We start from the raw sequence: 25,531 nt of genomic DNA on the forward strand, positions 1-25,531 counted from the left end.
TAAGTGGCTTTTAAAGCTGTACAGAAAAAGCCCAGCTTCAAAGAGGTGAGTTATCCACTAATGAATGATAAATGGGCAGCACCTTCTGCTCAGGAAGGTCAGTAGGGAGAGAAGACAGTGGCCTGAGGAATGGATTTGATGTTCCAGGCTTGAGTGTCATAGAAGAAAAGATGAAACTGGCAGAGGGAATTAAAGAGCAAGGAAGAGTTTGGAGGACAGGCACAAACCTAATAAAATAGAGGAAGGGTGCTAGAAGGATATTCAGAGTGCTTGTTCTTACAATTTTGTACACCTGGAATTGTAAGCAAAAAAAAAGCAGCAGTGGAAATGCTACTGAAGAGTGAATGCCTCCAGATTCAGGGAAAAGGGAGCCCTCAATTTAAATGCTGGCGCTCACTCTGGAGCGTTTGTTTGATGTCTCCTTGCTTTCATTGCAACAGCACAATTTATGGAGCATGTATTTCAATGGTTTATAAAAGAAAAGTGAGGGAAGAGAAAGCCCTTTTGTTGAATAGTTCTGAACCTTTTCTTCAGGTTACTGAATCCAAGACGAAGAAGATGAACCGCAAGGGAAGCACTTCCTCCACCTCCTCCTCCTCCTCCAGTTCCCTGCTGGACCCTCTGAGCAGCGTCCTGGACGGCACCGATCCCCTGTCCCTGTTTGCAGCAGCTGCAGATCCTGGGGCTCCTGCTCCTCCCACGGTAACTCTGGGGCAGTTATCTCACCAAGTAAAATAAAACCGAAAAGCCAACCCTGGATAAAATGTATTGTCTCACCAGTGAAGAGGTTAATATAGGAAATACACCAGGTTAATAGAATATGCTTTTTTATCTGCCCGCATTTATCTGGTGTGTGTTGACATTTTTATTTAAATATGGAATTTTTTTAATATTGTAACTTTTGAAAGGATCAGCTAGCACGCGGAACATTAAGTTGACCTTTATCAGCCTTCCCTTCTGTTTCCAGATCTGTCTTTAACTCTGCACTTGTACCCCTGTCATAGGATGGTGCACGAAGGAAACGGGATAAGGATGAGAGCTCAGCAGTGGGAAGTGACTTTGAGCCATGGTCAAGCAAACGTGGTGAAATCCTTGCTAGATACACAACAACAGAGAAGCTTTCTATTGTAAGTGGTGGCTGCCATGGTTTTTTATTTGTACTAGACCTTTCATGGATTTTAGATGTTGCTGTTTTACAATTCTTTCATGGGTAAATACTAGTCCTCTAGATTTCAGTTTTAATTTTGTAGAAAGCTGAATCACAAGCTCTCACTTGTCAAGATTGTTTTAAAGCTGAGTCCAAGTCTTTTGTTATTTAGAAGCCATCACTTTGTCTTTTTGTAACAATGCAAATAACTTCTGGTCTTGTGTCTACTTCTAGATGATTAGAGGGTTAATTAGCAGTGTAATTACCCAAGGCATTCTTGGAATGCTAATGAGTACATGTTTTCTAACAGTCTGCTTTTTCTGCTTGCTTGCAGAATCTGTACATGGGATCTGAAAAAGGTGAGCACGTTCTTTACCAATAACAGGGTTGGCTTGAGGCAGGGTGCAGCGACAGGTTGTGGTCAAGAATAGTTGAAATGTGTTTTCCTGCCTCCCCTATTCTGACATCATGTGCCTTGCTTTTTGTGTGGATAAGATGTCTGGATGTTGGTTTAAAATAATTAGTGAAAATAAGTCACTCAACCACCTTGTCTTTTACTCCTGTGGGCTAAAGAATTTGTGATTATTTCACTGCACTGCCTTCCACTGTCTTCCTTCCATTTAAAATGAGCAATGATGTTTTGAGGATCATGTTTATCAACTCTTCTGCTAGCTGGAAGGAAAGCAAACAAGTCCTTTGGGAACTTGTTCAGTTATTCTCTTTACAAGAAAGTGAAGTGATTTCAGTTGTGTGCTGGGTGTTTAAAAAAGAACCAAATATTAAATATTTTATCATGTTTTCTAGCAAAGAGAATCTGGGCTAAGTAATCATAGCATAGTAAATCAAGATTTTTATATATGAATAAACATGCAGCATTTCAGCATCTCCAAAAATACAAAATATTTTTTCGTAATAAGAATGGTCAAACACTGAAACTGGATGTTCAGGTAGACATATATATCCTTAGGTATTGTTAAATTGACTGGATATAACCCTGTGCAACTGTTACAGCTTCTGTTACAGAATAGTTATAGAACTGTTACAAGAGTTGGACCTGCTTTGAGGGGGAGAGTTGGACACAGACTTCCACAGAGCTTTTCTATCCTTAATTATCCTATGATTTATGTGGTGATTCTTTTCTTCCCAGTAAACTTGCAGGAAAATCCACTTGTATTCTGTTCTGCTTAGTTGTCATTGCCCTTGTTCAAAGTGAGTGCACTGTAGGTACGTTTAGATTTGTGTCTTCAGGAGTAGTCACTGAATGAATCAAACCTTCTGTCACAACTGACTGGTCCATGTCAGGCTCCTTCAGGTTTGTTTCTCTTTAGATGTGCCAGTGTTGAGATGTTAAAGAAACTTAAATCTGTAATTCTTTGCAGGAAAAGCCACAACTACTGGTTCAGCAGTTTCTGAAAAAGTGAGGACAAGGTTAGAAGAACTGGATGATCTGGAAGAGGTCAGAAAGTTTTCTGATTAAATTAGAGCATCATTATAAAAGTGAAAGGAATTTGTGAAATAAAAACCTTTTGTGAAACCTTTTAAAAGGTCTTGATTCTGCAAGTGCAGTATTTCAATAACTATGTACTTTCAGTGGGAAATCTCTAGTAATTTTAACACTTGTTGTTACAGAATCTGGGCAGAATCATATTTTTGTATCATTAGAAATTGTGATTTGAAAATTTACCTGATCTATTGCTGTTGATTTAGTTTCTTAGTGCTGTAAAACTCTGTGGAGCCCCATTGTCTAAACATCTCATAATTCTGGTTGCCCTGTTGCAGAAGCTGCATGTGTCTACCTGAGTTTAATTAAAGTTACAACTAGGAGCTTGATAGAAATACTGAGTACTTATTTCTCAGGCTGCAGTATTTTACTGTGCAAAGGTGAGATGTTTCATAATCTACTTTCCTAAGACCTGAAGGAAAGTTGTAATAAATGTTGTAGGATTCTCCCCCACAACGTGGTGATTTGAGTCTATAACAACAGCACTCTCCTTCCTTCCCTCCTGCTCTTATTGAGTTTGTGTTTTCTTGCCAGGGATCACAGAAGGAGCTGTTAAATTTGACTCAGCAGGATTACATGAACCGAATTGAAGAACTGAACCAGTCTTTAAAGGATGCATGGTCCTCTGATCAGAAAGTAAAAGCTCTGAAAATAGTCATCCAGGTCAGTTATGTTTTTGTTCTATGCAGTACCAGGGAGTTTGCTGATGTAACTTGTCCAGTTTCCTTCTTGGGAAAAGAAAGATTTCTACTGTTTTTCTATTATTTTCTTTTGTTCTTCTCTGAAACAGATTTCTTCCAGAGTTTTATGACTTCTGACAATAGCTGGATTTTCAGTTTTGTTGTTACATATTGATTTTGACTAGGTTATGTGGGATGGAATTCTCAATGAGTCACCAAATAAGGGTAGTTAGAACAAGTGGCATGTAGAGATAATCAGCTTTTTGTAGGACATGTAATTTCCTTTCCTGTCCTCTTCCCCTTCAGCCCCTTGCTCCCTGCAAACAATACCAGAATGCCTTTTTGAACATCAGCATTTTATCCAAACTTAGTAGGGCAATTAAATAAAGGGATTTAGGACCTTAGCAAGATACCAAAACCAGCTCCAGATTTGTAAAATTGTGTGTATGGGGTTTGTTTTTGTTTGTTTGTTTGAGAACTTGTCCACAGCCTTCCTTTGGGTCATTTGGTTTGATGTGCTTTGAGGAGGGCATGGGGAAATAGGACAGTTAAATGCTCTTTTGTTTGGCTTGGCCTTTAGAAAAGGCCAGAGGCAGAGTGCAGCAGAGGACAGATGAGATAATGACATCCTTAAAAGCTGTAAAACTGATGTAATGCTCAGAGTCACCCAGAAGGGTTATGTAAAGTCAGGATTTTTTTTTTTTTGGTCATTCTGGATACTCTTGTGAAAACTGCTTGAAGTAATTTCATCTTAAATTGTGGTAAGGACAAAAAAGGAAATGAAACATTAATGAAGTGAGATCAAACAATTATATGTGACCTAGGGTGACTAATGCACTATTGTAATACTATGAAATCAGCACTGTTATTGCTATTTAAAAAAAAATCCATATATAGGATTGTGAAGTGTGAATATTGTCTTTGGATGGGAAGAAAAGCAGCAGGGATGTACTGTACTTACAGTGCTCTGTGTGTAAATATATAAATACATATATATATGTGTGTGTGTGATAATGCAGCAATAATCTATGCATTGGTATTTCCATATGTTCTTTTGCACCTAGTTCACAAACAAGTTTGAAATAATACAGTTTCTAACCTGGGATCCAGTGCTTCCTTTGTGTTTATCTCTGCTAAAGTGTTGTTCACTTAGCACTTAGTGCTGCAGATGCTCATCACTAACTGCAAGAGTGGCTAAGAATGAAATAGGTACTGGTGTAATTCATGAATTTAAAAGTTTCACAAAGGTTAATAATGCCATAGTTATAAAGCAGGATAGGGTAGAACCCTCACTGAACTTGTGCTTGTTCCTGCAGAGTTCTGTATCCTCTGGAAGAGCTGGGCAGTTCTCCTGGCATCAGACTGTGGTTATATACACAGTCTGGCAGTATTGTTACAGAGTAATAATAGAGTATCACAGTAGCAGGAGTGAGTTTGGCTTCTGGTTAGGAACATTTCTGCACCAAAAGGTTCTCAGTCACTGGGCTGGTCTGCCCAGGGCAGTGGTGGCATCACCATCCTTGGAGGTATTTAAAAGATGTGTGGATGTGGCTCTTGGGGATAGTTTCTATTGATGATCTTGGCAGTGAAGGATTAAAGGTTGGACTCAACAGTCTTGAAGGTCTTTTCCAGCCTAAGCAATTCTGTGATTCTGTGATTCCTCAAGTGCCTTTTTGCAAGATGCTTTACTTGGCAAGATGGAGTATGCTAAGCTGCTTAGAGTAAGCTGAAGTAAGTTGATTATGTGTGTGAGCTCCAAGAAAAGTGGTAATGGTGAAGGAGAGAGAAAGGATGGAGCTCACAGAAAATATTGTCAGTCTTAGAGACCAGAGAAGACTCAGGGCCAGAGGTCACATTTGGCTTAAGCAAGGAAGAGGTGGAAATCTCTCCCCAGTCAGTCATTCACCTCTTTTCTTTTGGTAGAAGCTGCCTTTTTTTTTTGTGAGTAACCTTCTGCCAAAGTTTTTGACTCCAGTTTGATCTTGGAAAACAAAATATAGCTTAATTAAATGCCTTAGAAATATCTTAATTCCTCAGTGTGTATTTTGAATTCATACAATCAATGGACTTGTTCCTTCCTGGCCTGAACATCCAATGAGAGTAGAACTAAGTGGGTAATACATTTTCAAATGTGACTTTGTACCAGCCATCATTCCAGTCCAAATGCCACGATCAGGTTGTGTCCCAGTGGGTGGTGATGGATTCCAGAGTCCTCCCTGGAGCTGGCTGTGGCTCAGTCTGTTTCCAGAACATTTGAACCAGTTATGTGAACTGCAAAAATGCGTTGGGAAGCTCATTAACTACACTTCTAAAATGGTTTCTTAATTTAATCTATACCATGTTTTGTGTTTGATATGGATGCTTAGAGAGATGGTGAAAAACTGAACAGCATCCTTAAAAAGTGTGATTTTAGAGAAGAAGGGGCTTTTAATGCTTTGTCTGGGAGAGAGTTTGTCTTGTCTGAACAAATGCACAGATCTTCATGGTCAGCAGAAACTCTGCATTGTAGATTACCCTGCATAGAGGAAAACCAGCTCTGTGTAGCTCTGGAAATGAAGAATAACCTGAAAATTCCAGCAAACACCATGGTCTGTTATGTTAGATGTCCTTGTTCTTTTGGCTTCATAGTTCATATTGGCCCTTTCCATCTGTGAATATTCATCCATTCCAGTTTTTCTGGAGTAAAAACAAAAACCCGTGTTGGCTTCTAAAAATGTTTCTTTGTTTTTTCTTCTCTCATTCTAGTGTTCTAAGCTTCTTTCAGACACAACAGTAATCCAGTTTTATCCAAGTAAATTTGTTTTAATTACAGATATTCTTGATACTTTTGGTAAGTATCTACTATGCCAGACTTACTACACAATTGTTAATAAGATAACTTTTTTATAATGTTAACTTGGAAAGCATCAAAGTTATCAAAAAAGGGCTGAAATGACTTTTAGTTTTAACATGGAATATTTCCAACATAAACATTTGGACACCGGTGGTAAACATGGTATGTAATTGTAAAAAATCTCCAAAAAACAGAGTCCTTAAGATAAAAATATTTCATTTTGTGGCTCTGTGCTTTATGTATCAGTACAAAATGTTAGGAAAAATCATGATCTCTGCATTTTGAAATTTAAAACACAATGTCATTATAAAAATATTTTGGATTTTGGCAGCCTTTTGACTCAAATATTTAATTATTTTTGTAGCTGAAGAATAGAAGTCAGAAAGTTTTCTTTGGTTGAATAGAGACTATGAAATGATCAGAATATAGTTACTGATTTTTAAAATATATTTATAAACTTGTAAGTGAAATTGTCATCCACTTGAAGTGACTCTTATTTTTCTGCCATGTTATGGAAAAGATTTACAATAGTATTCAAAGTTGAAGGATATTTTGGTGCCAGCAGGATATGCTACGACAGAGATCCAATTGTTTTTTCAGGTTGTGCTTCCTCTTTGTGCTCCTTCCTTGCTGAAAGCTGCTGGAGATAACACAATATCCAAACTCAGCAGAGTCAGGACACCAGCTGTCCTTTCCTGGCCTGGGGGAAATCTGACCTGTGTGTTACCTCTGCACTTAAGGGAGCCAGAGAATGTTTGTGTAGAGTGAGAAATGCTAAATCACACTGAACATTTCAGCCTCACTAGAGGGCAGCAAAATGTCAGTGTTCAGGAAGCTTTTTCCATCTAATTTCATTGAGTGTTGGAAAGGGAACCTTTGTACCAATATTTTGTGTTTTATAGTTTGTTAATTTTTTAGATTTTTTTTAATATTTTTTTTTTTAACCAGGGAAACTGGTGTATGAAAGAATTCTGTCAATGTGCATGGATAACCGAGTCTCTCTGCCAGGTAACTTTGTGTTTGTTTCCGTTGTGCTCCAGAAAAAAGTCATGTCCAGCCTTGAGGAGGGTGAAACAGGACCATTGCTACTCTATCTGCAATAGAAAAGGTTCTGATTTGAATCTAGTAGCTTTTAGTTTTTAACAAAGTAAAATCCATTTCAGCTTCCACTAATCACTGTTCATGCAAGATTACATTTTAATGATGAAGGATATACCTTAGATACAATAAAGTGTGCTTGTGGCTCTGCTGTTACTAAATGTAAACCGGATCTTCCTGAGACTTGAAATCACAAAGAATTGTGTAAGTTCTCTAATACAGAGTTTATTAGGGGGAGGGAGACTTAAACAGCAATAGCCAAATTAGATGAAGACTTTTTTTTTCCTTTTTTTTGTCTTAGCATATGCTCTCTTCTGAAAGTACAACAGTTTAGTAGCTTAAAGTTAATGGTAGAAATGTAATAAAGAGAGTTTCACTTTTGGTAAATAGATGTTTTGTTGCTACACTGGAAGCTTGATAGCTTTGCTGTAATAAAAGAAGACTTTTGGAAGTTGCAGCAGCCTGCTTCTAGCATAATCTTTCTAACTTGGGCCCTTTTTTGTTTTTCAGTTTAAATTCCAACACAATGTAAAAATCTAATTTGACATTTCAGGTGAAAGGACCTCTTTAGCAAGCCATTGAAACATTCCATGGAAAATACAGGCATTTCCTTGCAGTTTGGAGTGCATTAAGTGCACATCATTGCAAGATTAGCCTTTTAAAATAAAGAATTTGAGTTCTTAAATCTCTTTTGTATGTTCTCTAATCATTGTAGATTTATATACAAGTGTTTGTTTCAGATTGTCTATATATTTTCTTTTTTTTACAATTTCTGATTTTGGAAGAGCAGAGGCAGAGATTGGATTGCTCAGTAGCACCTCTGAGATGAGCTCCAAGTGCTTGAATTCAGGTTCTGAAATGTTATTTACTATAAGATTGTTACCTTTTCTTGTTATGTACTGAGCTCTGACTGCTGCTCAAGAGAGCTGAGAAGCAAATGTAATGCACATTTATATTGTGCATTCATTTCTTGAGGAATGGCAAGAGAATACAGTTTTAAACCTAACATGAAAAGTAACTTGTTTCCAGAAAGAATGTAACTATTTCTAGGTTGTTTTTTTTCCCAGATAACTTTTCTCCAGAGAGTGTTAATGATACTGCTAAAGAAACTTGCTTAAACTGGTTTTTCAAGATTGCTTCAATCAGAGAACTCATTCCCAGATTGTATCCTTGTCAAATGAAGCCCTCAGAGTGTGTCTGCAGGTTTTCTGTAGATTTTCCAGACGTGAACATGTTTGTTTCAATAAAACCCACAGGATCTGATGTTTATACTGGCTTTGTTTTGTTTGTTTCAGGCTGTATGTTTTGAATGTACTTTTGAGTCATGTTGTGTAGTAAACCGAATGCTGAATTATTGGCTCTGAGCAGTTTGGCAGTGACAAAGTAGAGATGATGTATGAAAAATTCTGAAACAAAATCTTGTAGATAAATTGTAAAAATCAGCAAAGTGTAGTGACATTAATTACAGAAGGCCTTAAAATAGTTTGGACAATATCCATTTGGTGTGTGTTTGCTTCAGGTTTTTCAGTGCTGTGAATCTGAGTTCTGGTCCTTAACTTGGCTTCAATTTAGCTACGTGGAAGCAGCAATACTGAAGTGCAATAAGTTCCTGTCCAAAACGTAAGAATAATGTAAAGTATGGGAAGGAAGTGAGTGGGCAGACTTAGGAACTAATTCAGTGAATTAAGCCTGAGGGGTCTGTGATTAATGGTGGGTAGGGTTTTAGTAGAACTGAGAAGAAGCAGAGATGTTTTGGAATTTTTAATGAGAATACCATGAAAAAATTAAAGGTGAACTGGCATACACTTTGAAATACAATAGTGCTCTCAATTTTCAAATTTGTGTGCAAATGTGCTATCAGGTGTCACAAATCCCAGTGCAAACTGAAGACCAGTGGCTTCTGATGGTGGAGGGGGGGAAGGGAGGTTGTTGACATGAGAAATGTGGGGAAAAGGATAGAAAACTGAAAGGAAAATATTGATGTCATACTGGGAAAGACAGAGTAGGAGAAATAATTTAGGAGCAATGAACGACTATCTATTGAAAACTTTGGTGTAAATTTAATGTGTTGCCAAACAGTGCCAGCTGCTTAGCAGAAAATGTTCCTTCCCTTGTAATTGTCCTTCTTCCTTTATATATTGAAATGAGTGTTGGAAGCCAAATTGCTGCTATGCTGACAACTTTATTATCCCTAAAAAGCAGTTCTTTTACTGGAATTAGTGGGCCTCATATCCAGGCAGTAGTACACCTCTGTCAAAAAGGACCTGTGGGAAAATGAGACATGGAAGGAGTTCTGCTTTAAGCATCTGCTTTCCTTACACTGAGTTACAGCTTTTCCATAGCTCTGCTGTTCTCCAGGCTAGAGGAGTTCTTTGATTTTATTTGTCTTGCTCTGAATAGCAAATACTGCAGTTTGAATATAGGCTGTGTATTACTGTACACATAAAATTTTACTTATGACATTTTTGTGCTGATATCCTTTGATAGATATTTCTATAAGTCATGCTCAGTTGTTAGTCTACAAGGCAGCTACAGAAGTTATCTGTAGGTGATATAATTCTGTTATTGACTGTTGAAGCTCATTTTCATTTCTGATAACAACAGGGGCATTTCGGAATGTCTGCCACGGTTGACAGCAATGATTAGAGGGATTGGAGACCCGCTGGTTGCAGTCTATGCCAGAGCATACCTTTGCAGGGTAGGCTGTCATTCACCTCCTCTGATCTGTATCAAACCTTTACTGCAGCCAGTGCTGCCACTGCTTCAAGGAACTACTGCTATTATCTCAAGTAGTCAGCAGCCTGTCTCTTCCTTTCAACAAACAAACAAAAAATCATTTCACTTCTGTTTTACCAACAGCAAATCTCTCTTTAAGTCTTTGTATTAAGTAAGAATAATTTTATGTGCTGCTGTAGGCTGTTGCAGTGCACTGGAGTAGACACTGGTTTCCTCAGTGCTTACAGATACTTGGATGTTAGGATGGTGTTTAAAAACAGCTGTAATTGCCTCAGGGTAGTTGTAAGTGGACATGGCTATAATAGTAAGCAAGGAAATAATCAGTCAAAAGCATGTGATTCAATGCTGTTGGTTGATTTGATATGTGTGGCTTGGGTGTATTCCTTCAGCAAATGCATTTTTATCTCACTCTGAAGGAGAATTGATAGATGCCAATAAAATCTTTTTCTTTCAATGCAGGTTGGGATGGAAGTGGCACCACAACTCAAAGAAAGCCTGAACAAAAATTTTTTTGACTTTCTCCTAACATTTAAACAAGTAAGCAAATAAGTGTTTTATTTGTAAAATCAGATAAATACACTCCTTAATCAAACTGCCACATACTTTAAAAAAATCTTAGAAGTTCTCCATTCTAGATTTAGAGGTGTTCCTGTATCCAGATACAGTATGGGAAATTTTACATACTTTCTGATAAGTTGAACCTGCTCTATTCAGGATGTTTCCAGACTTGAATAATATATGTTAGGAGCTTGATTTTTTTTCCCCAGCTTGCAAGGAATGCTTCAGAATATCTGTACCTTTGTGCTGCAGTCTGTTGTTGTTTCCATTCATATACAAACTTTGACCAGTTTATCATATCTCCCATTAAATACCTTTTCACAGCAACATATTTTTGTCTCTTATTTCAACAGATACATGGAGATACAGTTCAGAACCAGCTGGTGGTGCAATGTGTGGAGATCCCTTTGTACTTGACCCTATATTCTCCTGCTATAGACTGGATTTTACAGTGTATTGCATACCATGCTCCAGATGTAAGTGACTGTGATAATGCTCAATACCAAAGGAAGTGTTGTGGGGAAGAGTTAGTTTTGCTACTTAAGAAAAACCCTCTCAGTCAATTCTTTCATGAGTGTGAAGGCAAATAAAAAGAGCCTACACAGGACTGATGCTTTCTTCTGTACAGGAAGAATGTTTGCATCCACAAAGCTCAAGTGTGACCTCTTCCAAAGATGTGTTTTATGTTGTGCTACACCATTGTTTTCTTGTGCTGTAAATATAGGGTAAAATAGGACTACTGGAATGTATTGGAGAGGTAATTAAAACAGGGTTTAGTAGATTTCAGTACAGTAATTACAGCTGAATATATTTGCAGAGTCTCTATTCACTAATTTTAATAAGTAATTTTTCCAGGTTCTGCTAACTGAGATGATGGAAAGATGCAAGAAGTTGGGGAACAAGTAAGTGTTGCAGAGTGTGGAAGACAGGAGTCTGTAATGAGTACCCCTGAGTCCCTGGAATAATGTTCTCTCTCTCTTTTGGAAACAGTTATGCATAGTGCAGCTTTCATTCTCCCAGCAGCTTAGTAAATCATGATTATGAACATCTGTTTTCCAGAGATGAATTCTAAAATATGGTAGATTACTTGTCAAGCCAAAGTTAATTAGATTTACTTGGTTGCTGCATTCTGGCTCCTGAGCCAAAATTTAGGACATATAGTGTGTTCCCCCTTAGCCATGTCTCAGATTCCCGGTTTTGCTTCACTTTTCTGGGTTTTCCTCCCTTTCCTTTCCCCTGTCCTCCACTGGCTACTGTCAGGTCATACTTGCATTCAGCAAGGGAAGTTGTAAAGCTGCTGGCAACCTTTGGAAGATGGTAATACTTAGGGATTTACTTTTTTCAACATCCTCTGATGTACACATTATTTTCTATAGGTGTCAATTGGTTTTGTGGAACTTACTTTCAAATCAAATTCAAGCATTTTCCACTGTAGTGATGGGCTAGGTTCCTCTTCTTTGCTCCTGTTTGCTCTTTGAAGGAAGGATAAAATGTTGAGTATAATGAGGTTTTTTTCTGAAAGAAATGGGTTTAGGACATGTCTTTTTTATTGGGAAGTTGAGTAATCCAATTAAAACAGTAGTCTTCTTTCAAAGTGGAGTGCTGTGTTCTGTGCTTTCTCATGACTGGCAAGATACTACAAAGCAAGAGGCATCAGTGTATAAATCTTTAAATAATCTCAGTATGTTCCATGAGCTACTTTGCAGCCATCTAAGTGAAAAGTGGCAGCCTGCTCTCTGTATTGCAAGCACAGACCTAGTGAACTGGAAGTGCTTGTCTAAGGATAAAATGCAAAAATTCCAGTCAAATTGTGATGGGACCACTAAAGCTCAGGCAGAAACACAGACACTGCTGGGTTATCTTAAGCACTGCACAGAATTTTCCTCAAGGTAAACTGCCCTGTATTCAAACTGTGTGTTTGAGACTAGTGAAGACCACAGTGTTTTATGAGGCAGCTTGTTGAGCTAACTCATGGCTGAGTAAACTGGATGTTACAGTGATGCAGGGAGTTCAATCTTCCATTGTGGTTTGTCGTGATAGTAACACAAACACCTGTCTGAATGGTTAATCAGAAATGGCTAAATATGGCATTGCCAGTTATCACATGACCATGACTTGGATTTATGTTAATCCTAACAATGCAGCTATTAGAAATGTGGCTTTTTATGATGCATATATAATTAGTTAGGAAAAATTTCAATAGGGATTTGCCCACCCAAAGAATTCTTCTGAACTGTAGTTAAACAGAGAGTGAGTTTCTAAATGTCAGCTCCTCCTGGTTTGCTTGATATTTCTAGTAAACCCCTGCTAAATGATGGCTTCAAAAACAGCTGTGGGGAAGAAGTATTTTACAGGCTGGGTTACCTTTTCCTTATCTGGTACCTTAATGCTTTCTTGTTTTGCTTATGCATTATTAATCCTCATCAAAGCAAGCTCAATTTGCATGAGAGCTTTTTCTGTCTTTATTCTCATTCTTTTTTAATTTATGATAGATGCTGGACAGTTGTTAGTCTAAGAAGTTCAGATTAATGTCAATGCAGGTACACTGAATGTGAGTTGTTGCTGAGCTGTATTGATCTGTGTGGTGTCCACTGCAGTGCTTTGCTGCTGAATTCAGTGATGTCGGCGTTCAGAGCGGAGTTCATCGCTGCGAGATCGATGGACTTCATTGGCATGATTAAAGAGTGTGATGAGTCTGGGTTCCCAAAGGTAACAGTTCCTTTTCTATGACAAAGGTCTTTATGCTTTTAGCTGCCTCCATAACTTGTGTGTCACTTGAATAAAATTATTCAAGTGGTTTGATGTGAAAATCTTTCTGCACGCTGTACCTGCCAGGCCAGTCTTGGATGGACATGCATTATCTGCTTTTAATTAAAAATTTCTCATTAACTTTCAGCATCTCCTCTTTCGCTCCCTGGGATTAAATTTGGCATTGGCTGATCCTCCTGAAAATGATCGCCTTCAAATCTTAAATGAGGCCTGGAAGGTTATAACAAAGCTGAAGAACCCACAGGTGAGTGAGTCACTGTCCATTCTGTTTCACTGCTGAGTCTGTGTCTGGAGCAGAGTTGTAGCCAGTTGTTCAGTAAGCATGTGCTGAGCATGGCATTGTTTACCTTTTCTAAATACACACAGCTGCAAAAAAAAAGTGATGGCTGTAATATCTTTGGATCATCCCTGCTTTTCTTAGCTCTGCTGAAGCTTAATTAATAATTAAGTAATTAAATTAATAATTACATAATTGAACAACCTAATTTTACATCACATTATTACACAAATGCAGCTTCTGAGTTCTAGGTGTTTAGGTCTGCATGAACCATACCTCAGGAGTTAATTCTTTGAAGTGTAATTTTTGCAAGTGTATTTCTCACAGCCTCCTGCAAATACTGGTAATCATAAGACACGTGTATTTCTAGGATTATATCAACTGTGCTGAAGTGTGGGTGGAGTATACGTGCAGACATTTTACGGTAGGTGAAAATTACTTTGTTTCCTTTGAATTTTTCTGATACAGACTAAGTGGCTGTTTTAGCAGTCTGGAATTAAAGATGGAAAAGCCTTGAATATTCTGTATAAATGTATAGGAATGAAAAAATGCGTTTTCTTTCATGAAAGGTGAATGGGGACAAAAGATGCAGCTTTGAAGCTTTACTACCCCACAGCACTGAAGGTTTCTTTTGTTTTAATGGCAGAGGGACCAGTTTAAGTAAGGATTTACTGGAGCTATGGTTAAAGTTCCTGGCTTAGCTGGAGCTCTGTAAAAAGCTGATGCTTTGGCAAATGGAAATAAATCATCCTACTCAACTGGTGTTCAGTCACTTGATTTATGTGCCAATTTCATTTTGTAACCTTGTTTTTTGCTACACAGAAGCGGGAGGTCAATACAGTTCTGGCTGATGTTATCAAACACATGACTCCTGATCGAGCATTTGAAGATGCTTACCCACAGGTAAAGAGTTTATTTTGCCAAATCTGCAAAAATCTGATATGCATTTTCTTAAATGGATTTAATGATTAAATGTTACTGATAACTCTTATAACAAAATAATTATTTTTAAACACTAGCTATAATTTGGGAAGCCTGTTGGAACATTGTAATGTGTGATTTATTTCACCTTTTTTTCCATGCACATCAGTCTTTTAATTCTGAGAAATGCTAAACCTGAATGTATTTAGAAGTAGTAAGCTTATGTATTTAGAAGTAGCAATAGTGAACTCCTGCATCAACAGTGGTGTTTGCTGAAGGAAATTAGCAATCATGGGAGGCTGTTTAAAAAGAAGTAAACCATAAAACATTCTATCCCTACTTGGCATTGTTAAGGCTTCAGTGAATTATTGTGTCCAGTTCTTGAGACTAAATGCTAAATGAGATATGGATTAGTTAAGAAGGTTTTTGTGGTTACTTGGAGGGCAGAAAAAGTGCCTACAAAAGAATATTTTAAAAAATGGTTTGGGTTTTTTTCATTGTTTATTTGGCTGAGTTTTTTAGTGCAGAGAGCTGGAGGATATGGAGATTCTAGATTGAAAACAATGTGCCTAACTGGAATTGAAGAGCAGATAAAGCCTGGGCAGGCTGGTCAGCTTCAATTCAATCTGGGTTCTGAAGGGGATGTTGGAAATGTGTCAGAACAGCATAGCTATAGTTTGTCCTGCTTTGGGGAAAGAAATTATATTGAAGAATGCTTGAAGCATCTTTCAAAAGAGTTTTCTATGAATAACTAGGGAAGAACAATCTCTGGTGTGGACAGTCTTAATTTAACTCATATTACAATAATTTTCCCTTTTTTTTGACTTTTACTTTTCCTCCCCTTTAGCTGCAGTCAATTATTCAGAAAGTTATTACCTATATCTATGACTTTGCTCTGCTTTTTTCAGTGGTAAGTGATATTCTGTTTAATAAATTTTTTAGAAGAACTGTCTGGCAGTTTTTCCTCAAGAGAATTTACCTTGACTGAGATATTTAGATTGTTTACAAGTTCACAGAATGCAAGGACTTTTTGTCAAGCAGCTAAGTGCAGGAATATTTTCTGAGCTTTCTGCTGCTTACTACTTAAATACTTATTATTCCAATTCCAGTTTTCTATACTTTTTTCATTAGGCTGTTAAATTCCCTAAGTTTGTTTGTTACTGTGGTGTAAATGACAATCAATGGAAGATGAAATACCATTTATTTGTGTGTGTGTTAATGTAGTTGCTGGTAGCTGTTTCTGTGTTAAGATACATCATATAACCCTCACAGCACTTACACTTGGCATTGAAACAAAGTGGAACTCAGAGAGGTCAGAGACTGCATATGAGGTAGAAAAATAGAAACAAAGGCTGAAAATTCTGAAAACCTTACCCTCACTGTATTCTTGAGATGATACAGAAACTTAAGTATTTTCGTATGTTAAACAACCTAGACCTTTGTTTTTTGAAGGAAATTTTAATGCCTTAGACCTTAACTTGCTCTGGATAGATGTGAAGTTGTTCATGACGTGTAGACTATTTTAATTGTTTATAATATCTTACCTTTTTTCCCAGAGACGTCTGAATTTGTCATGATTTTAAGCTGTTTGAAGCATATGATTGCTTTTAAAAATAAAGTGCAACATTTGATTTAAACAGTTCTGCATTTTGTGTTCCCTTCTGGATCTCTGCAATCAATAAATTGATACATCTTTCAGCCATCAGTCCTTTTCCATTAGTTCCACTTATTCATCCTTTGAGATGAATTATTGGTTTCATAAAAGATGAAAATAGTTTTACCTAAATAGCTGTGCTTATGAAACGTATCCAAAATATTTATTGTTTTAGTGTGTTGTTTGTAACATACCTAATTTTACTTGTTGATGTCTTTGTACTTTCAGGAGAAATTCTTGCCATTTTTGGACATGTTCCAGAAGGAAAGTGTGAGAGTCGAGGTTTGCAAGTGCATTATGGAATCTTTTATTAAGTAAGTGGAGACTGTCAAAGTGAAATGCACTCTGAAGGCTCTGAGAAACTTACTGAAAGATGGCCAGGCAAGAGGAGTCAGTACATTGGCTATTTAATTTTTGAAGGTGTTCCAGACTATGGGAAAGAAAAAAGAAAATGTGTCAGTTTTGTTAATCTATTGATGGACTGTTTGTTCACAAACAGAGTTGAAGTTATTATAATGATGCTGACTTGCTGTGGGTTAACAGAATAGTTGATCTCTCAGAATATTTTTTGTGCTGCCTTTTTTGGTTTATGAAATTTATTTCACATTCCAGTTGCTGTGACAGCATAGAATAGAGAGTACTGCTACAGTGGAAAATTAACTTAGAAAACAAAAATATACTCGACTGTTGTAAAAATCCAGTAGTCCTTTTCTTTTCAAATAATTAACAGGTTTCTTGAAACATTATTTCATTTTCACGTTCACTTCAGGTATTTAAATTCACTGCTGAGCCCTCCAAGCCTTCTCTCCCCTAGGGCACACAGGGCCAGCTCTCCTGGCTTTGCTCCTATGAGAGAGGCTGTGGCCCCTTAATCCTTAGTGGAGCTGCACTGCACATGTGCCTCTGTGCCTAAACCTGACACTGATCCTTCCTGTCTGTCCCTGAGTAGCTGAGAAATTATATTATATCTTGGTAAATCCAGGATTGTTCTGATGTTCTTAGATTGCCTCAATGTATCACATGTCCACCTTGCTGTGTCCCTTAAGGAGTCACAGTCTGGCTTGGCAATGCAGCTGTTATTAAGAATATTAAGAAATATTAAGATAATATTTCTTGGCTGGCATTTGTTGGAATTGTACACATATTAACCATGTGATCATTGGTGTTCCTGTGGTTCACAAATGAACTTGAACTTGTGCATTAACAGGGTGTTATTCTAATCATTGATTTCCATTTTGTCAGAGCAGGATTTTTCATCACTTTTTCTAAAACTCTTTCTAGGCATCAGCAGGAGTCGACAAAGGATCCTGTTATACTCAATGCTCTCCTGCACATCTGTAAGACGATGCACGATTCTGTGAAGTAAGATGGACTTCTAAGAGCTCTCCTTTCTGCAAAGTTGGGCTGCCTGATGTTGGTTTCGTGTTTCTGAGGCTGTTTGTTTCAAGGTGGATTAAGACATGAATCCAATTAGTGCTGAGGGAAGAGCTGTGCACTGAAGTGGCAGCACGTACCATTTGCTCTTTAATTACTGCTGTATTTTGAATACTGAAGCAGAATTTTAAAAGGGAAGTAGCAGTGGTTTTGTAGTTTTCCAGTGAAGCAGAGACACTGTACAATCCAGTCTTCAGAACACTTTGAGAGTGAAACCAATGTAATCTTTGAGTTATAGTGAATAATGAGCTATTTCTGAGATTCGAGTGAACGTGTAGCTACTAAAACACAGATTGCCATATTCACTTATACCTCTTTGTGGGTCACTGTTTTCAGCCATTACAAAAGGGTGTGACATCTTAAAAAGGATATCTGGAAGATCTCTAGGAACTTCAATAGGGGAAGCTAGAACTGAGAAGCTGATGAACCATTTATATCTTTCCCCTAATTCATCCTCTTCTATTTTACCCTTGACTTTGAGGGCTGAGTTGTTTGGGATCCCCTGTGCCCTGTTGCACCCTCCCATTGTTTCAATAGCAGTTGTGCAGTGTAGAAAGCATTGTGGTTTGTAGGGAACTTGCAAAAATCACACTGAAATCTGTGTCTGGTTGAAAACAGAGCCAGGATCACAATGCTGCAAATTCGAGCTCTCAGGAGGACAAACTTTCTTTCTTTTCTTCTGGTTTGGGTTGAATTGTAAGGGCACAATCTCTTTTGCCACTCTGAACCCAGAATCTCTTAGTATGACAGAAGCTGCAAAGGAACTTAAAACTTTCTCATCCTTGATAGGCCATGAATGCAAGATTTATTGTCAGTAAGGAGCTCAGATTTAGCATGTAATTCAAATTTATACCAGCTACAGTGCTTTATTTTGGGTTAGAGTACCTTATTTGGCTGTATGTTACACTAAAAGCCACTTCAGCCTTTAAATAGAACAATATATTGTACCTAAACCAGCTTCTTTAAAAAAGTGAAGCAGTTTATAGCAATCTGTATTTGGTGCTTGCTCTGACACCTTGCCAAGACAATTTGCCAGTTTACTGGGGCCTTTAAAATCCCTTAAACCAGCAGTTCCCTGAGCTAAGTTGGTTGTACATCTCTTGGTAAATCATCATAAATTTCAGTTATTTTTAAGTAACTCCTGCATCTGTTTTTGCATCCTGGTTCAGGAAGCTCCCAGCCCCTGTAACAGCTGGTGGGGGATAACAGCCTTTAGACTGGTAGGGGTCTGATTCACAATTGAACTGGAAACCCATTACTGACCTGGAGATCTCATTACAAGCCTTCTGAGCCTTGCAGAGGCCATCAGTTGACTCTTTTGATTGGCAATGCACTAATGAGCTAATCATGCTGAGGTTTTCTTTCCTCCCTTGCTGAATTTGTATAGTAAAACTATTGTTCTCTTCCCATCTGGTGTCTGAGTTGGAAATTGGTAACTGATACACCAAAGGTCAAAGCTGGAGCCAAGCATATAATAGTAAAGGGATTAAATTGTATTAGTTAATTGTAATTTAACTTTCTGTTCATCCATTTTTACTGAAACAGGTTTGACTGACTGGGTTTTTATGTGATGTAAATTTGTTTCAAATCGGATTTTGGACTCTTGGTGTAGAATAGGTATCTGTGATAGTTTGCAAAAGAAACTCCTTTTTCCATATCAGTTTAGTTCAGTTCTTAGTAAAACACAAAGAAAACCAGCACTGAAGCAAGGTGAAGCTAATTATTTTTTAAATTCTGAGTCAAGATTAGTTAAAACAAAAAACCTTAAACAAAACAAGCCACAAACTAAACAAGAAACTAATGTTATACATTGTATAATTTTAAAGGGTATTTAAGCTTTACTCCTTAAATAGGATAACTTCCTTCTAAGAATAGACTTAATAATTTCTTTATTTTTTTAGACTTAGTTCCTTCTCAAGTTCTCATGTTGCAACAAAAGACTAAAGCCATGTGTTTGCTACAGTAAAAAACATTACTGTAGCTTCCTTCTCATGCCAAAGTCTGAGTTTTCTAGAGAATCTAAAGACATTGAGCAATTTTTATTTTTTTAATCTATAATTTACTTTGGTTCATAGCTGACTTGCTGATATTCACATTAAAATTTGTTTTATATAGAAAAAATTATAAAATATTATGTATTATTTGAACTTTTATAGGTAAATGGGATAAACAATATTCTAAAATTTACCAAATAATTTTTTTGTAGTGCACTAACGCTTGAGGATGAGAAAAGAATGCTAGCAGCTCTGATAAATGGATTCATAAAAATGGTGAGTGACAATTCACAGGCAGTGAAATAAGTGTGTCTGTGTTCAGAGAAATGTCACACAGTGCTGGAGCTGATACGGTGCAAGATGAGAGTTTAAGGTACACATGTTGTTTATTTAATCGTATTTTCTGCTAGTTTTGTAAATCTCCTGTAAAACAGAGCACATATTTAAATGTTAAACAGCAGCTAAAGCATCAGAGAGGTCACTGGTTTATGTGAAGCAAGTTCCACTATTTAGCTCTTACTGGAACCAATACCAGCTTTCAAAAATACAAAATAACTGTAACTTTATTGTTATTCTATCTCTGTTTATCCTTATTTAGAAATAAGATAATTTGTATCATTAAATTAATAGTCCCAGGAGAACCTCAGGTGCTTTGTCTTGAAATGAGTTTTTAACCCATCTGTCACTCTTATTCCAATAAATCTTTTGTTGATCTCTGTTGGTTTTGAGGTGCCAGGGTGTTTTAGGGAGACTCTCTCAAGCTTTTTATATTCTCTAACCATGTACTCTCTCAATGCCTGATTTTTCTTTCACACAGACCTGACAGGCTCTGTGTCTACTTGTCCTCTTTGTTCTTTGTTGCAGTTCTATGGATTTATTCTGTTTTTTCTTCAGCTATAATAATTTGCTAATTAATGTTCTAATATAGTTTTGCTTTGTTAAGTTTTACACACAGTAGAATATAGTATAATTTCCTTTAGGAGGATTTCTTGCATTGAACAAAATTTGATGTGTCTTGATAGTCCTGGTTTAGGGGGAAAAAATCCCAGAGCAGCAAAATGACTAGTTATGAATTTAAACAAGTACACATTAAAATGTGGAGGGAAAAGCAATTGTAACAGTCGTCCTTACAATCAGTCTTTTTGGGGGAAAAAATTATATTTTTGGGTAAGTTTTCTTGAGACTAGGACTCAAGAATCAGCAGTTGTGCAAATAGAGGAAAAGCAAAGACAGTTGTCTGTAATGTGAGAAGAAATCCTTTGTTTTCTGGTGCAGTTCCTTTGATCTTCATGGTATGCATTAAATGTAAATTTTATTCTAATTTTGTAAAAAATTCTTTTGCATGTGTCTTGAGAAATAATAAATAATACAACCTTTACTTCTATTAGAAAAAAAAAATTGCAATAGAATACATAAACCAGACTGCCTGGAGACTGTTCCTAATGCTCTGCTTTTAATTGACAGCTGAGACCACTCCAGCTGACAGCACTTGGGTTTTTTTAAATCTACAGGGTTGGAAAAGGGTTGTTCTCACACAAAGGTTGTTTTTTGACTTCTTTCCTGCCAGAATGCAAGGTTACAGGTTTTTACTGTATTGTATAAGCCTTTATTTATTAACCAAACTCAAGGAAAACCCGCTTTTCTTACTGGTATATCTAAACAGGAAAAATCCTATTTTCTATTGGAGTCCCTTTATCAACTAGAAATTAGAGGAATCTGAATACAGATTCACAGATCTATTTCTGTTTTTCTGAGGCTTTTCTTGCTTTCTAAGTATGATCAAAACCAAGCCTTTGTCTCTCCCATAAAGAATCAAGAGTTCTGCTAGTTTTGAAAACACTTCCCAAACCTGGGATTTCAATTTTGTTTTCTTGAAAAATTCCTGATCTCTAAAGTAGACCATCATGTGGAGTATAGACAAAAAAACCCAACAAAACAACACAAAACCAAAACAGTAAAACTTTCATGTTTCCCTGAAGCTCAAGTATTGCAGACAGTTAAAAGGACAGAGATTCTCTGTTCTCACTGCTGGGTTTTCTCCTTAGCAATATATAGGGATTTTGACTTTTGAGTATCTGTGGTTTATCTGCATGCAGTTTTACATATATTTAAGGCCTATAGTGGTAAAGTCTAGGAGCCTTTTTTCTTTTATAGGTTTCATTTGGCCGTGACTTTGAACAGCAGCTGAGTTTCTATGTTGAAGCCAGGTCAATGTTTTGCAATCTGGAGCCTGTTCTAGTCCAGCTGATTCATGTAAGCCACAATTTATCTACATTTCCTTAATAAATGGAGATATATTTGCAGTTCTCCCATTCCCTGCACAGATTATTGATGTGTGGCAAAATAAGTCTGAAGTATTTTAATCAGGTGTTTATAAAGTGAACTTTGATCTCATCTCTGGTTTTATCCCCTAAACACTCTGAAGTTCTTGCTTGACCAGCATGCATGGTGTCATTGCAACAAAGAAAACGAGCTATCTTGCAAGAGATTTCATGTAAAATAAAATAAATGGCACTTCTGTGCATTCAGAATTTGGGTTGCCTCTTCTGTAATCCTCCATCTAGGAAAGATTAGACTGTGTCTGGCTGCAGCTCCAGGCACAGTCCTGCTGTGATTGGGAAGGTTAATCTCTTTTCTGTATTGAGTCACAGGTGAGCATTAACTGCATCTGATTCCTTAACAACATTGTATCTTCCCTTAAATCCTTTTGTTATTTTGGTTTATGGTTTTTTAATCTGTGTTAGCTAGAAATCATGATTGTTATGGTAGCAAGGAGGTGACAGCACTGTAGCTGGGGAGGAAAGGACAAGCTAAAGGCTTGAATAAAACAAGTCTAGTTTTACAAATTGAGTCATATTTGCTTTAAGGAACAGTCACTAAAATTCTCCCAGTAAAAAATAAATAGTAAGTGGGGACACACTGTGTCAGGGTTCCTTTGGACACTGGCTCTTCTCTAAATGCATGCAGTAAAACGTGCAGGTTGTTATTTTGTGCATTTTTCTTAATGGTTTGCTTTTGTTTTGTGTGTGTAGTCTGTGAACCAGCTAGCAATGGAAACCAGAAGGGTGATGAAAGGAAATCATTCCAGAAAGACTGCTGCTTTTGTCAGGGTAGGTCTGCCTAATAAACTCTGAGCCTGCTTTCTTTGCAGGTAATACTGCCTGCTGCCACCTAAGTTCATAATTTTGCAAAACCAGTCTTAGTATTTTTGACATTGTTTGTAGTCCCATTTTCTCTTGTTATGAGCAGTCTTTCCTCTCTAAAGCCAAGTGTTGCTGTTTAAGAAAAAAAAAAAAGACACAAACCATCTAATAGCAGCTTTGTGTTGAAAAAGAGGAGCAAGATTTGGCTTCCTCTCCAAAGGAAAGTTTGCCAGAGAGGTGTTTGTGTGAATTCTGGAAAGCTCAGCTTTTCAAATTATATTTGAAATAAAATACCAAATTTCTATGTAACTCAGTCACAGAGAGAATGGGAGATGGGATATAAAATATATTCCAACTTCTGTCTCGTAGTATCAGTGCTGATCTGCTGAAGTCAGGATTTGAATTTCAAATAAGGTGCTCCTTTCAGCTTTAGTGCCTCTGAGTCTGTACAGAAACGGTCAAATGTGCTTTGAACTGTGCACAGGCCATCCCAGGATATCCAGGTTGCTCATGTTCCCTTCTCCTACCCTGAAATGTGGCAGCCCAGAGGTGTGGGAAGCTGTTTGTGTGTGCAGGGCACCCCGGCCATGGCACCTTTGTCATGTCCTGGGCAGAGGTGGCTGGGCTGCCCCTGCCCCTCCTCCCAGCCTGGGGCTCCTTGCAGGGCCTGGGGCTGTGCCCAGGGTGTGCAGCCCTGGGCTGCCTCTGCTCCCCCCAGGGCACACAGGGCACCTGCTCTCACCACTCTGGCACAGGGTTTCTCCCCGAGGACACTAAGCTGCTTTTCTAGTTAGCTTCTGGTGTTGAGCAGGGTGGTTACCTGAGGAGAGAGGAACTCTTTAAGCTACAGACATACAGAGTCAGTTTTGAGCTTATCTAGTCATATTAACAATTTAAAAAAATATATAATTATTTAAATACTCATTAGAAATTTAAAATTGCTGATTTTGTGCTTCACCTAATACTTGCTTTGTATTGAAAATCTTCCCCAAAACTGATTTACAGATTTTGATTCCTAATTGTGTATTAAATCAGTAAAGATTGTTACTCATTTTTTTTACATTTACTTTAGGCTTGTGTTGCCTTCTGCTTCATTACAATTCCATCTCTGAGCAGTATCTTCACACGTCTTAATCTCTATCTACACTCTGGACAGGTTGCTCTGGCAAATCAGTGCCTTTCACAAGGTAAGGCATGAATTTGTCTACTTATGGCTCACTTATTTCTGAAATATTTCTAACTGTGAATAATAACTTGGCTGATATCCTAAGTCATATGTATATTTAGGATGCAATTAAAATACAGCTGTGTTTCAAACACTTTTAAAACAAAACCGTGTCATATTAAAGCAGCTCTTCAATGTGATCTCAAGAGCCAAGACAGCTGACTGTAGTTGACATAGTCCTGGTTAGGAATTATGGAAAGCATGGAAAGTTTTCCTCCTTCATAATTATGCAAGCACTCTAATCACAAATTATGTACTTTATTATCATTCAAAAAAAATATGAAAGCATCCATGTAGTATTTCACAGACTGACAAAATTCACTAACGAGCTGGAAAAGAATTCCAGGCTAGGTCAGGGACAGCAGAAACTTGCTATCAGAGCACCTGCATGATAAATGCTTAGCCAAGAAAATGTGCCACTATATCAGAGTGAAACAACAGCATAATATCAGATCATATGAAGACTGAAAAATATTTTTTCTTTTTTTGGAGCTAAATTATTGATTGAAATGTGCCTGAGCACATTTGCAGTCATCCTGTTAGTTCAGTGTTAAGTAATAGGAGATTCTGACAAAAAGTGATTTGGGGAAAATAACGGGAACTATTCTGGCATCAGAATGACCATTAAGTCTGTATCACCATTTCATAAGATCTCATTCACCTTACAAATGGAAATCAGTCCAGTCCAGATGTCTTCATATACTTTTAACTTGCAGTATTTTTCTTTTCCTTTTTCAAGTGATGTCATTCTACTTTGTTCTGCAATTTTAATCCTGAGTTTAAATGTCTGCTCTCCAACAGTAAATGCTTTTCCTCTACATGTTTTCAGAGTAATAAATTGGATTACTTTGCACCATCTTTTGTGGTGGCTATTAATTCTTTGTGTTAGCTCTGCTTCTTCGTGAGAGCTTGTTTTTCAAGCTCTGCATTTACCAGCAAGTTCCAGCTGCACAAACAAGCTGACTTAGGATGCTGATTTAGACTTTTTGTGCACAGTGACTGTTGTATTTCTTTGTTTTGAATCTGATGTTGCCCATACAGCAAAGCAGAGGATTTAGAGTAAAGCTGACTGTTGTGTCCAAGTTTGTTGTGTAGATAAAGGATGTGCAAAATCTGTTGTTGTGCAGTTAGCATTGTGCAGTTTCTTTCAGAGTTTACATAAAATGGAATCACTTTTTCTCCCTATGGTGTTTTATTTAATTGACCAGCTTACCTTGTCCTGTGTGTCAATTTTTGTTATTGTTGCTGTGTTGCAGAGCTTCTCTTATTGGAAGCAAATCCAAAGCAGTTTTTAGAATTATTCCCTGACCATGTTGGGACCCACTCTATGATTTAATATCTTTCAACTTATAAACTGCCTTTCCTATTTTTGTGATCCAGTTCTTCTCTGAGTGAGACTCCTGAGCCCCAACAATTGTCCAGATTTTTCAGTGTGAGGGTTTACAAATGTGCACAGCTGTTGTTTGACACATGAATACAGTGCACTCACTAAACAATTACCAGAATCCCCATCCTGAAATCTTTTAAGGTAGCAGATATATGCAAAGTATTATGAACTCAG

At 37.4% G+C, this 25,531-nt stretch overlaps 1 protein-coding gene across 1 annotated transcript in view; it reads left to right on the forward strand.

Annotated features, from left to right (window-relative positions):
* The window catches only part of VPS35L (VPS35 endosomal protein sorting factor like), a 43,573-nt gene that overhangs the window by 2,039 nt on the left and 16,003 nt on the right, over nt 1–25,531 (forward strand). Inside the window, exons 3-26 of the mRNA XM_063414679.1 lie at nt 535–702; nt 1,005–1,127; nt 1,482–1,506; nt 2,527–2,603; nt 3,183–3,311; nt 6,074–6,158; nt 7,110–7,169; nt 8,327–8,423; nt 8,832–8,879; nt 9,864–9,957; nt 10,455–10,532; nt 10,907–11,029; nt 11,409–11,455; nt 13,151–13,262; nt 13,450–13,566; nt 13,970–14,023; nt 14,422–14,502; nt 15,368–15,430; nt 16,403–16,488; nt 17,456–17,536; nt 19,815–19,878; nt 21,757–21,855; nt 22,635–22,712; nt 23,818–23,932. Coding sequence (XP_063270749.1) covers nt 535–702; nt 1,005–1,127; nt 1,482–1,506; nt 2,527–2,603; nt 3,183–3,311; nt 6,074–6,158; nt 7,110–7,169; nt 8,327–8,423; nt 8,832–8,879; nt 9,864–9,957; nt 10,455–10,532; nt 10,907–11,029; nt 11,409–11,455; nt 13,151–13,262; nt 13,450–13,566; nt 13,970–14,023; nt 14,422–14,502; nt 15,368–15,430; nt 16,403–16,488; nt 17,456–17,536; nt 19,815–19,878; nt 21,757–21,855; nt 22,635–22,712; nt 23,818–23,932 — 2,104 coding nt within the window. The remainder of the gene's footprint in view (nt 1–534; nt 703–1,004; nt 1,128–1,481; nt 1,507–2,526; nt 2,604–3,182; nt 3,312–6,073; nt 6,159–7,109; nt 7,170–8,326; nt 8,424–8,831; nt 8,880–9,863; nt 9,958–10,454; nt 10,533–10,906; nt 11,030–11,408; nt 11,456–13,150; nt 13,263–13,449; nt 13,567–13,969; nt 14,024–14,421; nt 14,503–15,367; nt 15,431–16,402; nt 16,489–17,455; nt 17,537–19,814; nt 19,879–21,756; nt 21,856–22,634; nt 22,713–23,817; nt 23,933–25,531) is intronic.

This window comes from Prinia subflava, chromosome 17 (assembly GCF_021018805.1).
Source record: "Prinia subflava isolate CZ2003 ecotype Zambia chromosome 17, Cam_Psub_1.2, whole genome shotgun sequence".
Classification (NCBI taxonomy): domain Eukaryota; kingdom Metazoa; phylum Chordata; class Aves; order Passeriformes; family Cisticolidae; genus Prinia; species Prinia subflava.